Source organism: Esox lucius, chromosome 2, assembly GCF_011004845.1.
Source record: "Esox lucius isolate fEsoLuc1 chromosome 2, fEsoLuc1.pri, whole genome shotgun sequence".
Lineage (NCBI taxonomy): Eukaryota > Metazoa > Chordata > Actinopteri > Esociformes > Esocidae > Esox > Esox lucius.
In genome coordinates, this window is record NC_047570.1 from 26,686,415 (window position 1) to 26,704,329 (window position 17,915).

At 41.8% G+C, this 17,915-nt stretch overlaps 1 protein-coding gene across 3 annotated transcripts in view; it reads left to right on the forward strand.

Annotated features, from left to right (window-relative positions):
- The window catches only part of LOC105022640 (FERM domain-containing protein 5), an 89,446-nt gene extending 74,906 nt beyond the window's left edge, over positions 1 to 14,540 (forward strand). For all 3 annotated transcript variants that reach the window (XM_029114880.2, XM_034288056.1, XM_034288055.1), the window contains 10 exons: positions 349 to 446; positions 1,544 to 1,667; positions 2,717 to 2,804; positions 2,980 to 3,068; positions 3,836 to 3,899; positions 4,222 to 4,313; positions 4,425 to 4,499; positions 5,522 to 5,590; positions 5,667 to 5,773; positions 10,078 to 14,540. In XM_029114880.2, the coding sequence (XP_028970713.1) occupies positions 349 to 446; positions 1,544 to 1,667; positions 2,717 to 2,804; positions 2,980 to 3,068; positions 3,836 to 3,899; positions 4,222 to 4,313; positions 4,425 to 4,499; positions 5,522 to 5,590; positions 5,667 to 5,773; positions 10,078 to 10,676 (1,405 nt within the window). In that variant the 3' untranslated portion in view covers positions 10,677 to 14,540. The remainder of the gene's footprint in view (positions 1 to 348; positions 447 to 1,543; positions 1,668 to 2,716; positions 2,805 to 2,979; positions 3,069 to 3,835; positions 3,900 to 4,221; positions 4,314 to 4,424; positions 4,500 to 5,521; positions 5,591 to 5,666; positions 5,774 to 10,077) is intronic.
- Positions 14,541 to 17,915: the final 3,375 nt, after the last annotated feature.

The window sequence follows — 17,915 nt, forward strand, 5'->3', positions numbered from 1 at the left end:
ACAAGGAGCAGGGACACAGATTCAGAGAGACACGCTATTACTTCGCCTCAGGCCTTCCTTTAACAAACGCTGTCCATATCCAACTCTCACCATTAGAGTCTCCAAACTACCAAACAATGTAACACTTTCTGAAGTCACAAAGTAAAGAGGAGGACATCCTCTGGGAATTTAAGATAAGGGCTCTCCTGTGGCATGTGTGCAACCCACTCAATAAATGGAGCTCCAAATGGAATGAAAGAGAGAAATGAAACAACTCCTTCTGTGTTACGTAGTTGTTTAGGTTGAGTACTTCTCTTTGCTCTTTTGGAGTGGACCAAAGGCTACCCTGATTTTGATGTTCCTTTGCAGGTATCTAGTCTTCCTACAGATCAAGAGAGATCTGTACCATGGCCGTCTCCTCTGTAAGACATCAGATGCTGCCATGCTGGCTGCCTACATACTACAAGGTAAATGTACTTAAACAACACAATCCTTTTATATATACACACAACCAATGTACTTCTTGCCTCAAGGTGTTTTATTCCAAGACTTAATGGATAAGGCGCCACTTTCACCTGCTGTTCAGACTTCATGATGTGAGGGGGTGTAGAGTTGGAGGTGCAGGTCGGCATCGAATGCATCAGTTGCCTCGTAATCTATTACTGAAATGGGTTAACTGGGTTAATGAACAATATAAAGGGGACTCCTTATACAAAAAGGATTCAATGAGTAGTTTTATATTTTTAGCATAGATATCAAAATGATTGCCACACCCATAATCAATATTTCATGAGGCCTCCCCTGGAGTGCATGACAACACTGAGCCTCTTCCTATAAAGTCTGGCAAGGCTGGCGAACACTTTTGTAGCAATCTTGGACCTTTCCTCCATGCAGCACATTTCAAGATCCTTGATAGTCTTACGTTTCTGCTTGTGGAATGTCCTTTTCAATTAAGACCACATGTTTTCAGTTGGATTGCGGAGACTGAGATAGCCATTGTAAAACAGATTTTGTTGTCCCGTAATACTTTCTGTGTCATTTTGATGTAAGCCTGGTGACATAATAGCTTAACACTTTATATTAACTTAATCTTACCTTGATCAAAATTATATACAGAGTAAAGTTAGTTTGAAATTGTTGTTGCATGGGATATACTTGTAATGGTTTCAACACTTCTTGAGACAAATATCACATGTTGTTGATGGTCCCATGTAAGAAAGGCACATTTTTATATGAATTATTGGCATCATTTATCAGGGGAATTGCACATTCCTTGTTCAAATTCTGTGACTGATTCTGCAACAACCAAGTCATCAGGTAGATACATGTTAATAGCCATATAACCTCAAGTTGTTATTACAGCTATTCCTGTGTTAGTTACAAAGTAATTAAAGTAATGTAATATGAAGCGTCAACAGATGTAGGTGAGCTTTGCTGGCATACCTAACTACAATATGTGGTTTATGTTTCATGTCATATTTTAACACTATTTATTTATATATATTTGTGTGAGTTGTGTACATTACAGATGAAGTTGTTTCCTGTGATCTTCCTCATTTCCTAGCTGAGGTTGGTGACTATGATCCTGGAAAGCACCCCGAGGGCTACAGCTCTAAGTTCCAGTTCTTCCCTAAACACTCAGAGAAGCTGGAGAGACGCATCTCAGACATCCACAAGACAGAACTGATGTAAGGTGGCACCTGTCACACAACTGCACAACTCTTGTGATCAACCTAATTGTGCAGGGGGACTTCAGGAGCTTTGTGCTTGACATCAATTCGACTGCGATCGCGTGATCATCAGAATGGCTTGAGACAATCTCCCCTTGACAATGTCCCACCCGTGATGGAAACCGACATTGTGATTATGTAGATACATTACATGGCCTGCTAATATCCATGCCATATAAGGCCATGTCCAGATTATAGGTTGAATATATCAGCTATTCCTGGCTGCCATTTGTCACCTCATTTTGGGTGTGGGTAAAATTCATTGGAGAGAACCACAGTGGCCGCATGTTTGTGTGTGTGTGTGTGTGTGTTTCTCAGTACTGTACTGCTGCGTCATCTGTTTGTCAACCTGGGACAACCCTGATAGTCAGCTGAAGAGGCTGCAAAACTGTCTCGCCCTCAATAAATGCAGGATCTGTATACAGTATCTATACCACTCACAGGATGTGTATGCAGTATCTATACCACTCACAGGATCTGTATGCAGTATCTATACCACTCACAGGATCTGTATGCAGTATCTATACCACTCACAGGATCTGTATGCAGTATCTATACCACTCACAGGATCTGTATGCAGTATCTATACCACTCACAGGATCTGTATGCAGTATCTATACCACTCACAGGATCTGTATGCAGTATCTATACCACTCACAGGATCTGTATGCAGTATCTATACCACTCAAAGGATCTGTATGCAGTATCTATACCACTCAAAGGATCTGTATGCAGTATCTATACCACTCACAGGATCTGTATGCAGTATCTATACCACTCACAGGATCTGTATGCAGTATCTACAGTATACCACTCACAGGGTCTTCCCATAACTGCAGTTCTCTGATGCCCTCTAGAGTTGGTGCCTCCGTCCTTACTGAGCTGTGTGGAACAAAAGTCCCGTTTTAACTAACTGACTCACCCACCGGAAACCTTTTTCATCTACCGTATCCTCACCCCCGATATGGTGGGCTTCAGTAGACTGACGTTGTGTTCTCATCTTCCAGAGGACAGACTCCAGAGGAGTCGGAGCTGAACTTCCTGCAGAAGGCTCAGGAGCTGGAGACGTACGGTGTCGATCCTCACCCCTGCAAGGTACGAAGCCCATAATAAGACATGGCTCCTACACTGATTGCGACAGTCATTTCAGCTCTAATTGTTCAGAACGTCTTTGTCAGACGGCACCATACTGGAAGACAATACACGTAACAACCAACACAGCGTTGTGGTCAACGTACAATGAGACCCTCATACGTCCTGTCTGTGATAGGACGTGTCTGGTAACCCAGCCTTCTTGGCCTTCACCCCGTTCGGCTTCACTGTCCTACAGGGAAACAGGAGGGTCCATTTCCTTAAGTGGTGAGTAATCATAGGGTTAAAAGACGAGTCAAATGAGTAGAAATGGGAGTAGTTGGCTGTGTGTACACAGACACTTTTAGTAGCTCAGTCATCAGTCTAGTGCGTTCTGCCTGTTGGCTACATGGCTACATTTAAGCGTGGAATGGCTGTATAGATGGAACATGATACACTGGGTATTTGAGTGTAGAGACCCACAGGTAATGGTTTGGTCCATAGGGAGTATAACTACCTGTTTGACCTGAGGGATGGCCAGTATGTCAGCTGCTTTGGGAGGCTGGCCGTTGCCTGGCATTCACCAACCTGCTACAGATCTGTCATTTTCAGCCTTACTCATATATACGTTTAGATTTTGGAGAGCAATAATTTTTGTGTCTGATTACCCATATATATATTGTGTACATGAATTCACAGCATATTTCTCTAGCCTCACGTTTGTCCTGTACTGCCCTTAAATCTACTCAGCCATCCTACTTTCCACATCACAATTCTGAGCTTTTTACCGATAAAGGGCATCACATTGGTCAGAAAACAATGACTGGGGAAAAGATCAGATTTGTTCTGCCTGTGTAAATGCAGCCATAGTTGCAGTACATTTGAGATGCTTTAAACATTTCTTGTTAGCAATTCTGTCAGTGCAGAATCTCAGTCTCAAACTTTAACCCAGGTGTGCCTCCTGTTGACTGTGAAACAGAACTGTTTTAATCTGCTAGTTGGTCACAATATTTCAGCACTTCTCTCTGTTTTGTCTGACTTGTCTTGGTGGCCAGGGATGAGGTGACCAAGCTGAAATTTGAGGCAAAGACATTCCATATATATGCAAATCAGAAAGAGGTGGGTCCCAAGTCATGAAGTCATGCATTATTGCATTGGTTCTTTTCTGCTCTGGAATTACACAGTGAAACTGATGCAAATAAAACTGTCTAATTAATTGGATATGGATATGGACCTCTGGGGAGGTGTAATTTAGCTTTAATAAAAAAAAACGATAAGATGTGGATCTATGACAGCTTTGGAAAGATGAACGTGCATGCTCATTGCAGTCTTGTTAACCAAGTGAGAATGTGAAATATTAAAGTTAAGAGTGTACTCAATGAGCATGGGCACACTCATTCTCAGACATGCACGGTAATATTTGTGTGCGTACATTTTGCAGGACAAGAAGATCATTTTGACGTATTTTGCACCGACACCTGAAGCTTGTAAACACCTGTGGAAGTGTGGAGTTGAGAATCAGGCCTTCTACAAGTCAGTTACTCTGACCATTTATCCATTAATCAAACAATCCACATAGGAGAAAATGTGCTAATATTACAGTGTTATTACAGTATATTTTTGTCTGCATCTGTTCACCCACAGGTTGGACAAGTCCAGTCAGGTCCGAACAGTGTCCAGCAGTAACCTGTTCTTCAAAGGGAGTAGATTCAGATACAGGTGAATATATGGCAGACTTGAAATCCTGGTCGCAGCAAAACAGTAACCAGGGACCTACAGAGGTCGACGCGGAGAGTTAAGATGACATTTACGAGCCTAAAGTAATTATTACAGCAACTGCCCATGCATAAACACACTGGGGCAGGTCAACATAAGGGGGAGATGGTACTGACAACACAGTACAATTCAGACAAAGTTGTAAAAAACAGTGTCCCATGGGGTTTTATTTCTGTACCACACTTAGAAATAAAACATACTATTTCAGGTTAGGAGAACGGCTGGGCAAGCTGTCTGTCAAAGTAAATAAATAGGATGGGCAGTGATCTTCCCTGCACCTCTACCCTGCCTGTCACAAGCTAAATCCTATACAACTATCCTAACTGCTACAACAAACAAAAGGACAGCCACTCGCTCCTAATCTACTGTATATAACAACAGGTTATCTACGGGAGGGTGTAAACCCTCATGTTTCATACCTAGCCGTTCTCCAAGGACAGTTCAAAACTGAGACTCACAGAACTAATGTGGTTTACATGAGACAAAACACAGCATACGGGTCCTCCCTCTTAACACCTAAAAAGAAATGGGCCTTTTATATAGGAAGGGTTGATTAGGTGATTGTTGAACCACACCCACCTCATCAGCACTGACGCTTCACACCTGAGAGGGATACGGAGGGAGGTAGACACACAAGAGAGAACAGCACAGAGGGAGGTAGACACACAAGAGAGAATAGCACAGAGGGAGGTAGACACACAAGAGAGAACAGCACAGAGGGAGGTAGACACACAAGAGAGAACAGCACAGAGGGAGGTAGACACGAGGCAACAGCACAGAGGGAGGTAGACATACAAGAGAGAACAGCACAGCAGAGCCCCAGAGTGCTACAAAGGGAAGAGGATGTAACAGTAATATACAAAAACATCATCATGGAAATAAGGCTCAAACAAATGGTTTTCAAATCAGTGTTGGTTAAGTTCGGTTAAGTTTGACTTTAGTTTTGTTCCTGTGTTGTCTCTCAGTGGCAGGGTTGCTAAGGAAGTGATGGAGCAAAGTGCCAAAATAAAACGGGAACCTCCTGAGATTCACAGGTGGGCCTATCAGCTTTTGCTTTTCGTGCAATGGGATAAGTAACCTGTCACCCAAACATGTAACGTGTGTCCACAGGGCTGGCCTGGTGCCTAGTAGGAGCTGTCCTTCAATTACCCACGGCCCGAGACTCACCAGTGTCCCCAGACAAAGACGGAGGGCAGTACACATCTCTATCATGGAGGGTAAAACACACATACACACAAACCCACAGGGCCCAGTTCATACAGATACGAGTGGAGAGTAACGCTACACACATGCCCAGCTGTAATCCCAACATACTCAGAAAACCTGCAGGGCCCAGTTCATACAGATATGAGTGGAGAGTAACGCTACACACATGCCCAGCTGAAATCCCAACATACACAGAAAACCTGCAGGGCCCAGTTCATACAGATACGAGTGGAGAGTAACGCTACACACATGCCCAGCTGTAATCCCAACATACACAGAAAACCCACAGGGCCCAGTTCATACAGATACGAGTGGAGAGTAACGCTACACACATGCCCAGCTGTAATCCCAACATACTCAGAAAACCTGCAGGGCCCAGTTCATACAGATATGAGTGGAGAGTAACGCTACACACATGCCCAGCTGAAATCCCAACATACACAGAAAACCTGCAGGGCCCAGTTCATACAGATACGAGTGGAGAGTAACGCTACACACATGCCCAGCTGTAATCCCAACATACACAGAAAACCCACAGGGCCCAGTTCATACAGATACGAGTGGAGAGTAACGCTACACACATGCCCAGCTGTAATCCCAACATACACAGAAAACCTGCAGGGCCCAGTTCATACAGATACGAGTGGAGAGTAACGCTACACACATGCCCAGCTGTAATCCCAACATACTCAGAAAACCTGCAGGGCCCAGTTCATACAGATACGAGTGGAGAGTAACGCTAAACACATACACAGCTGTAATCCCAACATACTCAGAAAACCTGCAGGGCCCAGTTCATACAGATACGAGTGGAGAGTAACGCTACACACATGCCCAGCTGAAATCCCAACATACACAGAAAACCTGCAGGGCCCAGTTCATACAGATACGAGTGGAGAGTAACGCTACACACATGCCCAGCTGTAATCCCAACATACACAGAAAACCTGCAGGGCCCAGTTCATACAGATACGAGTGGAGAGTAACGCTACACACATGCCCAGCTGTAATCCCAACATACTCAGAAAACCTGCAGGGCCCAGTTCATACAGATACGAGTGGAGAGTAACGCTAAACACATACACAGCTGTAATCCCAACATACTCAGAAAACCTGCAGGGCCCAGTTCATACAGATACGAGTGGAGAGTAACGCTACACACATGCCCAGCTGTAATCCCAACATACACAGAAAACCCACGGGGCCCAGTTCATACAGATATGAGTGGAGAGTAACGCTACACACATGCCCAGCTGTAATCCCAACATACACAGAAAACCCACGGGGCCCAGTTCATACAGATATGAGTGGAGAGTAACGCTACACACATGCCCAGCTGTAATCCCAACATACACAGAAAACCTGCAGGGCCCAGTTCATACAGATACGAGTGGAGAGTAACGCTACACGCATACACAGCTGTAATCCCAACATACACAGAAAACCTGCAGGGCCCAGTTCATACAGAAACAAGTGGAGAGTAATCCCACACACCCACGACTGACACTTGAACTTGGCTTTAATAGAACAACCATAAACTATAAGAATGCAGTTTGCACGTCCTGGTACGGCAGGAGACCCAATGCCCTTTTCCCCTCATTTGGAGCATAGAAACCTGTTTGTTTTTGCCATTGCCCTCATCTGTGTTCCTGATCACTGTCGCTTTTTAAGTTTCTTCTTCCCTCGTGTCTTGTCAGTCATTTTTTGGATTTCGTGTCTTTGTGTTGTTGAAGTTCTGTTACGTTTCAGTCCTGTTATTTAAGTTCTCCATTCCCTCTGCGTCTGTGTCCTGTTTCCACCAACAATGTTACAGCCGTTATCAGCAATACAGCCCATCAGTCACAATGGTCCATAGCATCTTCTCAGGACACAGACTTATTGAAAGGCCCAGTTGTACCTATAAAAGAGTCAGTTCAGAGCAGCTTCCCCAGATTATTTCTGAGGCCTATACTTAGTTTTTCACTGCTATGAAGTAATACATATTTTAGGTCAGTGTAGTAAAGAGGTCATTGAAACACAAATAAAAAAAACTGTTCTAAAAAAGAGGATATTCATTAAATCTATTTTGATTTAGAATGTGGATATATTTGGTTCATTTTTGCCTGCTGTTATCCTATGCAGGTCTAGAAGAACTAACCACCTGTTTTGTATGCTTGTAGCATAGCTAGCATATAGAAATGCAGGGTAGTAGTCCACGTTTTTCCTGCTGTAATTGATAGGTGACAATTACATTATAAAATATATTTGGGTTGACATCCACATAACCACCGTGCTCTGATTATTATTTCTACATCCTGTGAATTATTAGTTAACAATAGACTACATCAGTCTGAAATAAAACATATTATGCTTAGGGGCAATAAGAATATGTGCATATGTGTTTACATGACCTTTACGTTGTTTTGGTGGAGTTACATTGACCTCAGTGACAGCTAATGCCCTGTTCATCCAAAGGGAATAGAGTTAGTAGTGGCTGTTGTTAGATGATGTGAAGAGTCTGGGATCATTCAAGAAATCTGAATCAAGGATGTCCTGCATGTTCTGTGTCTTAACAGATTATAGGCTTACAGTGCCTCTATTCTGGGAGCTTTGAGCACACACAAACACACCAGTGGGTACCTTTGCCATGAGAACAGAAAAACAGTTGTGTGTGTCATTCAAGCTTACCCATAATCTTTTGTAGTGAGTCACGTAAGAACACACACTGACACACGCACCAAGTCTTCAACACCATCTATTCTCCTTTGTCATTCTTACAGTGAATGTGGAATAATGACACACTCAGGGGTTTCTGTGACTTAGGTGTAATTGTGGCAAAGCGGGTTGCATTTAACTCCACAATAGCACATATTTATATTGCTTCCCCTTCTGCCCTGCCCAACACAAACTAACCCCTTCTCCTTTTCTACGTTGACTGTGGAACATTATCCAGACTAAAAATACACCCCCACATCTCCATGTATGTCACTCCAATGCATTGTAGTGTAGGCGGGGGGGATACCCAGACCAAGAGCGGGCCACATTCCACCTCTCTGGAGTGCGCCAGTCATTCTTCCAGCCTGTCATTGAGACAGAGCAGTGTAGCTATTCGGTCACCCAGGGAGCCATGGCTGGTCACCAGGAATAGGGGAGACGTAGTTGGTAGGACTGCAGAAGAGGGACGATATAGGACATTGACCAGTATTCAGTGCACTCGTTTATCCTCAAACCACCACCATGGTGAAATGCCTGATCCGGATCGAGACCAAGGTGAACGTGCATCTGTGCATGATCAACCACTGCTACCGCGATGTTAAGGTCCGTGTACTTCAGCTGGGTCCCAGAATCCTAGGCAAGGTTCTGGGGGCCATGCCGATCTTCCCTGCGCTCCCTGGGCCACCCTCGGTGCCTGGGTCACGGGCTTCATCAAGGCTTGGCTTGCCACCTCCTGGGTATGGCTCCAGCAGACCAGGCAGCTCCTCCGCGGGTAAAGAATCAGATATACTTCTTTATCTTGGCACAGGATTCAAGATCCCTTTATAAATCTTTCAGAGAGTGATAATCCTCATCATGGCACAGGATTCCTCCATCCAGTGTTAGAGATCTCACCCCAGAGAGAAGGCGATGTCTGCGGTAACACAAGAAGACTTTGAGGAACCTCTTCATTCTCAGATTCCCTGTTTTCCTTTGGGGGACGGGGCTGTGGGGCATGTGGCTTGATGGAAGTATTTGGTTTAGGTCAGGTGCGATATGTTGTCTCAAGTCAATGTTATGGCTGACACTTTGAGGTCTTGGTTTCTGATTTATTTGGTTTAGGGTATACTCACAAATGTATTGCAATTCAAGTGTCCACTTGTAAGATAAACACAAGTACTAATAGCATAAATGACTAGAAGACATCTGCAGGGAATGTTTTATGTTCATGTTTTAAATATTTGTCTTTCTCTAAGTTTGCAGTCTCCTTATACTCGATTTAGACACGGTTAGTACTCAGTCCTATCCCCCACCATACTGCCATACATTCTCCATGTGGACTAGCTAAAACTATTCCGGTCGGTAAGGGAAGGGCAGTAGGAGACAAAATGTGTTATTGTTTCAAATTCTGCCTTGTAATCATTAGACCATGTATTTTACAAAGGCCCCTTTAAATTCTAGACCTTAGCTCTAAACCTAGGCAACATATGTCTGCCCAAACTCCTGTGTGTAATTATGCAAAGTGGTTAACTGTCTGTTAGGTCAATTCACTTTATTGGGAAAGGAGTTCTTGCTTATTGTCTTTCTGCTGCATTACACTTTCAGAGTTTCACCCTCACTCCCCCCATCTGTCCCCTCTCAGGCCTGGAGTCCCTAAGAGACTCCGCCCACTCCACGCCCGTGCGCTCCGTCTCCCACGGTGACTCCTTCATGCCGCGCCACCGCCACCACACATCAGACGCCGGTGAGGGCGGGTCGTCCCAGCGTGTCATCTCCGACGAGGCCTACTGTCCCTCCGACAGCGTGCTGCCCACCCCGACGGCCGAACACAGCCTGGAGGTAGCCGCGGCCCGCCACCCCAATGGCGCCCCCTGCAGCATTGAGGAGGAGAAGGAGTCGGAGGCCGGGACTCCAATAGAGGGACAGGTTGCTGAGTTCGGGCCCGACGGGAGGGTGCTTCGGCTGGGCCGGACCAGGAGGTCCCCCCCTAACAAAGAGGCGGAAGAGCTCCATAAGTTCATCCTGAGCGTGTTACGTATGTTCCTGGTGACCATGGGACTGCTGTTTGCCCTCCTTTCCCTCCTCATCATGCTCACTGAGTCCGACCTGGACATCGCCTTCCTCCGGGACATAAGGAAGACGCCTGAGTTCCAGCAGTTCCACTTTGAGTACTTCTGCCCTCTCAGGCGGTGGTTTGCCTGCAAGTTCCGCTGGATGGGAGGCTTCCTTATAGATAAGTGAGATGGAGGGGAGGGTCAAGGACAGGGGGCAGCGACCGGCTGGCTCCTCCAGAGAGAGCTCAGGCAAGAGATGGACGGGGAGGTAAGGAGCAAGGCTGGAGAACACCATCTGAACATGAACCAATCTTTCCCCACCATTAAATTCCTGTTTAAAGCCAAGGCCCGCCCAGCTCGCTGACCCTTTTCCTTTTTCTAACCATCTGACTGAACTGAGGACATTTTCTGAGCTCATGTTTTGCTTTGGAAATCAGGTCATTTCAAGGTACTTTCTTTTTTTTTAACCAAAATACAAGGCAGAAGATTTGTAAATCTACATCTGAGGTCAGTTTCAGAAAGAAAACATTGTTCAACCATAAAATAACAAAAGTTGCCTTTATTTTGTATTACTTCATAGGAACAATAATTTTAAGAGGAAACTTTATTTAAGATGGGTACTATTATATAAGATGGAAATTGATATAAAAGCAGAGGATTAAGGGTGACCCGTTACTGCTTGATACTGCAGTGTGTACTGTACAATACGTTTGAGCATAGAAAAGGCGAGGGACCGACAGAAAATTTTCACTAATTCGGGGTGTACATCTGAAACATCCATAATAATCATTCAAATGCTGCTGACATTTTTTTGGGGGGGCTGCTATTGGAGGAGAACTGACAGGGGTACTGAGTCTGGAGTTGTATTTACACAAAGAGATGATACTGAATAGATGTGTTTCTGAATGTAGATACGCTGTCTTGTATGAAGGTTGAATAATATTTTTCTAAGGACTGTAGTTTGTCCTAAACCTGATGTGTTGATGGACCATCATTTAATATTGACACGGAACAATCAGAGAGAAAGTCATCATAAACTAAATAAATGGAACTGTTGTATTCACAGTTTTCAAAGTGTATCAGAAACTATAATGTGATAATGATTTCAATCAGTGTATAAAAACTAGCTATCATTAGTTTTTATTTTTATTTGAATAACTTTTACAAAAGATCAATCAAACTACAGTGGTGTTCTTTGTCATTATTATTTGACATTGAAAGTACAAGTAGGGGTAGAATCACAGTGGTCAACTTCTTGAAAACACTGTCTGATTATATGTGCAATACTATAACCATGAAACCTATAAGTATTTAAAGGTTGGAAATGTTATACATTTTTTGAAACGTGCACTCTGAAATAAATAATTCTAGGTATTTCCATGCCTAGGTGAAAATTACTTTTCAACTTGTAGTTGCGCTAATGCATTGGATTCTTTTAAAATGTTGAATATATTGAAATCCTGCTGAATTATTTTTTACAAAGTAGTCTCCTTATATTTAGAGGTTTCCTTGTATGACCTATTTTAACTGATGTTATTTTTTATCATTGAACATTTACTTTTTTAGTGCGTGCTGTGAATCAAATGTATGGAAGGTAGATAGATTCAGGGCGCTTTACTGGACCCATATTAAGCCTGTCTAAGACATCCTTAAGGTAAATCTCGAGTGGTTAGTGGTCTAGGAATGGGCCTAATGTGGGTCAGGTAAGCTTTACATCCAACTCCATCCAGGGGAGCAGTATATACCTTCTCATTTTCACACTTTACATATCTACCAAAGATACGGTACCTCTCTGCAGCCACCCCGGTTTTGCAGATGAGTGCTACAGTTTTGGAGAGAGTTAACTAGTGTAGAGCTGAACAACAGGACAGTGATCACCACAAGCGTCTATCTTGTCCTTAGACTGAACTTGTCTGTTGGCATGGAATCAGCAAGGTGAGAGCGTGAATACCATAGAATCAAGAGCATCTTTATAGATCGTTATGGTGGACATTGGGCCCAAGTCATCAGATCTGATGTAGCCAACATCTGGGATAGTGGTTGTTTTGGGTTAGTAATAATCACATGATGCCTCTACTCCGACAATAGGCTCAAATCCTTATGATTTCCTTTATCTGCCCAGTTTTTTTATAATTACTAACAAAATGAGTAGTCATTTTTCTTCCGACATTGTTCAATAAAGTCTGACCTAAACCAAAAAAGCAGCTCTTCTGTGTACGAATGGTGTGTACTCAAAAAACAGGATACCGTAGATGTATAATAGTCATGAACAAAATAATGTAAGTTTATGCTAGTCATTAACCGAATAATGTAGGTGTATACTAGTCATAAACAGAATAGTGTAGGTGTATAGTAGTCATAAACAGAATAGTGTAGGTGTATAGTAGTCATAAACAGAATAGTGTAGGTGTATAGTAGTCATTAATAGAATAGTGTAGGTGTATAGTACTCATAAACAGAATAGTGTAGGTGTATAATAGTCATAAACAGAATAGTGTAGGTGTATAATAGTCATAAACAGACTAGTGTAGGTGTATACTAGTCATAAACAGAATAGTGTAGGTGTATAATAGTCATAAACAGACTAGTGTAGGTGTATGCTAGTCATAAACAGAATAGTGTAGGTGTATAATAATCAAACAGAATAGTGTAGGTGTATAATAGTCAAACAGAATAGCGTAGGTGTATGCTAGTCATAAACAGAATAGTGTAGGTGTATACTAGTCATAAACAGAATAGTGTAGGTGTATAATAGTCATAAACAGAATAGTGTAGATGTATACTACTGATATCCTAAACATAATCAGTACACTCCTGATTACACGCCATACTTCCCCAGGCTGCTGATTGGCCAGTTCAAAACTCCAAAGAAAAATTATTTATTTATTCCTCCATTTAAATCTTTGGGTATATACAAGTATAATGTTGTTGACAAGTATATATGTCAACAACATTATTTGGGTAGGAATTAACAAAACGTCAGTTCATGATTTAAAATGTTTGTGCAATTATTTCAATATAAATTCTGAGTCAGAATGTGTAGGTCCAGTACAAGTCAGAAGGTATTGCTTTGTTACCCAAGCTATTCAACTGAAATGCATCGATGCAGTTACACCTCAGACACCCCCAGAACACCAGGATGTGCAGATGTTGGCTATTGCTGGATTAAGCTTCATCTGAATGTTTAAAAATGATCTGTTGGTTTTGTTTTGCATCAGTACAATCCTAGTTTGCATATTTATTTTCTTTTATAATCCCTCAATAGACTATGTAATGAGTTAAATAATAAATATCATAGATTTATGGATTAACATTGTCTGCTCTGCAGCAATATTACAATAAGTGGTTGGTTTCTGATTGACGTAATATTTTAAAGTGATTGTGTTTAAAATTGTGAAAGGGTGCAGGCCAGTTGAGACAGAAGTCATTAACAATTTACGTTGTTATACCTCCAACATTTAGTTTCAATATGACAGACAACACAACCTCATTTGAGCAATAATACAGAAAATTGAATATGACTAAACAAATGTCAATCATTGTGAGCAGTAAATGTGACTGATGTTTTTACCATTTGTCTTGATTCCTTGTACTAAAAGGGATGCCTTTCTATATGAACCATTGGACATGCAAGTGACAGGTCATGATTTGTCTACCTACCGTTAAACTGGTGAATCCTTGTCAATGCATGTGATGATTATGGTGTTGCAATAACATGCAGCTCAGTGTTGCTTGCATTGGGTGTGTGCCAGGTTGTTTGTAATGCAGTTAAGCGGCACATTTGAAAATTGCTATAAACCAAGGGAATATCATATCAATGTGGTTCTGGAGATGTGCAAATGTGTCGGAAGTTACCTTGGTTGCATTTGGTTGCATTTATTTCACCAATCCAAAAAATGTTGTTCTATTGGCCATTTTCAGGTAGGTCCCTCCCCACTTTAGGTAAACCAACAAAAAAACAGGGAGGAATCAACCTGGAATTGGTATATACAGTGAAAAAAATTATTTGATCCCCTCCCCTGATTTTGTATGTTTGCCCACTGTCAAAGAAATGATCAGTTTTTAATGGTAGGTTTATTTGGACAGTGAGAGACAGAATAACAACAAAAAAATCCAGAAAGAAATCCAGGGTCAAATAATTATTTGACCCCTCTGCAAAAGATGACTTGGTGGCAAAACCCTTGTTGGCAAACACGGAGGTCAGACGTTTCTTGTTGTTGGCCACTAGGTTTGCACACATCTCAGGAGGGATTTTGTCCCACTCCTCGCAGATCTTCTCCAAGTCATTAAGGTTTTGAGGCTGACGTTTGGCAACTGGAACCTTCAGCTCCCTCCACAGATTTTCTATGGGATTAAAGTCTGGAGACCGGCTAGGCCACTCCAGGACCTTAATGTGCTACATTTGTTGCCTTGGCCGTGTGTTTGGGGTCATTGTCATACTGGAATACCCATCCATGACCCATTTTCAATTCCCTGGCTGAGGAAAGGAGGTTCTCACCCAAGATTTGACGGTACGTGGCCCTGTCAATCGTCCCTATGATGTGGTGAAGTCCTGTCCCCTTAGCGGCCTGTACATGTGCTTTCATGAGCAGGGGGACCTTGCGGGCGCTGCAGGATTTCAGTCCTTCATGGCGTAGTGTGACCAATTGTTTTCTTGGTGACTATGGTCCCAGCTGCCTTGAGATCATTGACAAGATCCTCCAGTGTTGTTCTGGGCGGATTCCTCACCGTTCTTATGATCATTGTAATTCCACGAGGTGAGATCTTGCATGGAGCCCCAGACCGAGGGAGAATGACAGTTCTTTTGAGTTTCTTCCATTTGTGAATAATCGCACCTGGGAGCCAGAAATCTTTCTGATTGAGACGGGATCAAGTACTCATTTCACTCATTAAAATGCAAATCAATTTATAATATTTTTGACATACATTCTTCTGGATTTTTTTGTTATTCTGTCTCTCACTGTTCAAATATACCTACCATTAAAATTATAGACTGATTATTTCTTTGTCTGTGGGCAAACATACAAAAACAGCAGGGGATAAAAAAAAAAATCCCTCAATGCAGAAGCTCTGCTTAACCTGAAATTTTAAATAAAACAGTTGCTTTGGCTAAATATATGCACCCAAGAACTCCATTATAGTTGGAAGGCATTTTGCTGGTGTCCGTGAACTAATAATCAAGCCTATAAGGAACCTAGTGAGATGAAAATGTGCTCAGTGTGACTGATGCAATGACAACCTGGAATGTGCCCAATATCTCCAGTATTAATAACACCTTGACAGCCTGTGCAATGGCTTTGTCCTTCTTTTTGCTTCCTCACTCATGACCATAGATGGGGATCTGTCTCTGTAAGCATGTCTCCTGCATTTATTGTGTTGCTCCCAATCAAGACTGCATATTTTTAATCACAAAATCAAAACTGGTGTATTAGATAATTCATTTATCAATAAATATATATTCTTACGTGTCGTATCTAAACCATTTCAACTATTTTTCACAAACAATACACTACACGTGTTCTTTCCTGATATTTCCAGCACTACATTATGCATTCCTTTAAGTTTTAAGGACAGCCACAGTATATTCTAGAATCCATAATAAATTATGCTACAACACTGCCATCTACAGCTGAGGTTCAACCCTTAAAAGGTCCTGGGCTGGCTTTCTGTTCTACCTCATTAAAAGCACGGTGTCCCAGGTCTAAACCAGTTCACTGATTAGTAGGGAAGATGAAGACAAAAAGCAATGGCACATGCTTTGAGGTCCAGAGTTTGGAGGTGAAACACAGCTCTCATTAGCCAACATTATAAAAATCCTATGGCCTCAATACTGAAGTGTTAAACTATATGGAAAAAGCACAGCTTCCCCTAAACATATAACTTTATTTAAACAGAGTAAATATATGTGCAACAATAACAAAGGCTGAATGCATATCAACAGAACAAAATACAAACACGGCAACCACATTAACTTATTTTGGTCTATTCCAAAAATATGTTATTGGCCAATACTCTCATACACTTAGGAGTGATTAACTATAACATATTCTTTAAAAACAACCTTGGGTATCTATCACAGAAAAGACAAGTGTATGAAATTATTAACTTGGCAGTTTGTGTGCCATGTAACTTACCTCATCACTCAACCATGAACTCTAGCCAAACAATACAAAATACTTTATTACAACAGCACTAAATTATGACTTCTGTCTAGTATATAGACTGCATAGTAAAGTTTTACAACACCATCTGAAGGTGAGACATTGCTCTCATTAGCCAACAAATACTTTGGTGACCTGAATACTGCAGCGGAATTAAACTAAAGTAAATGATGTTATTCAAACAAACAAAACAGCACATTTATATTGTGCAACAATAGCAAAGGCATCTTGCAGATAATAATAAAATCTATCAAATCTGAGATTTTGGATTCCTCTACACATCAGTTCTGGGTCCATATTCAACAAGCATCTTAGAGTAAAGAGTGCTGTCCTACAATCACTTGAGTAAAAAAATTATAATAATCAGAATACACAAGAGGTATGGCATCTGATTCTGGAACAGCATTCCTGCTCTGGTGCCGTGAACACAGCAGTTTCTTCTTAGTCTGTGAAGATGTACATTTTTCCACAGTGTTGAATCGTCAGGGCCCTCTATGCTCTCAAAGAGGGCCTAAGGATAGATACAAATCTAAACAATATAGAATTTATTCTGTGTGTGTTGAAACACTCCAGAGGGCCTAAGTATATGTCACTAATTCATAGCCAATAGCAAGCATTTTGTTTTCTCACGCTTGAGCCCGTTTGAGCCTAGCTATTTGGGTAGATTTTTGTAGTGATGGGAATTTCCACTCACTTTACTGATCTTTTCCAATCGTTCAGTAAAAAGAACAAATCTTTCAACTAATTTAATTAATTTGAGTCAATAACACTTTGTGAAAATAAATGAGACACGGAGATCCAAAATATTAAAATACTTTTTATTTTCTAAGATTAAAATACATTGTCGTTCTTTACGGTGATCCAAAAAAAAAATCTGCGGGATGAAAAGGACCATGAGAATACGTTTATTAATAAATCTGATCAGTTTAACAGAGTCCTGACAGGGACGGTATTACAAATAGACATGCACATAACTGCCATGATGTCAGATGGAGGCAGGACAGGCACGGGGAGAACAGAGGACATTTAATACATGAAACAAAATGGACAGGAACCAAACAGACTAACTTGATAAAAGGACTAGGTCAGAAACAACCTAAAACACGGATCCAAAACAGAACTATGTGACATAGGGGTATAACCAAAACAAAGGCCGACAGGATACAATGAGGAAGCAGGAACTTAAATAGGGTCCGTGATCAGGGAAAATAGGTACGGGCAATAATCAAAAGAAAACAGATGTCCATGATGACCTGAGGGGGAGG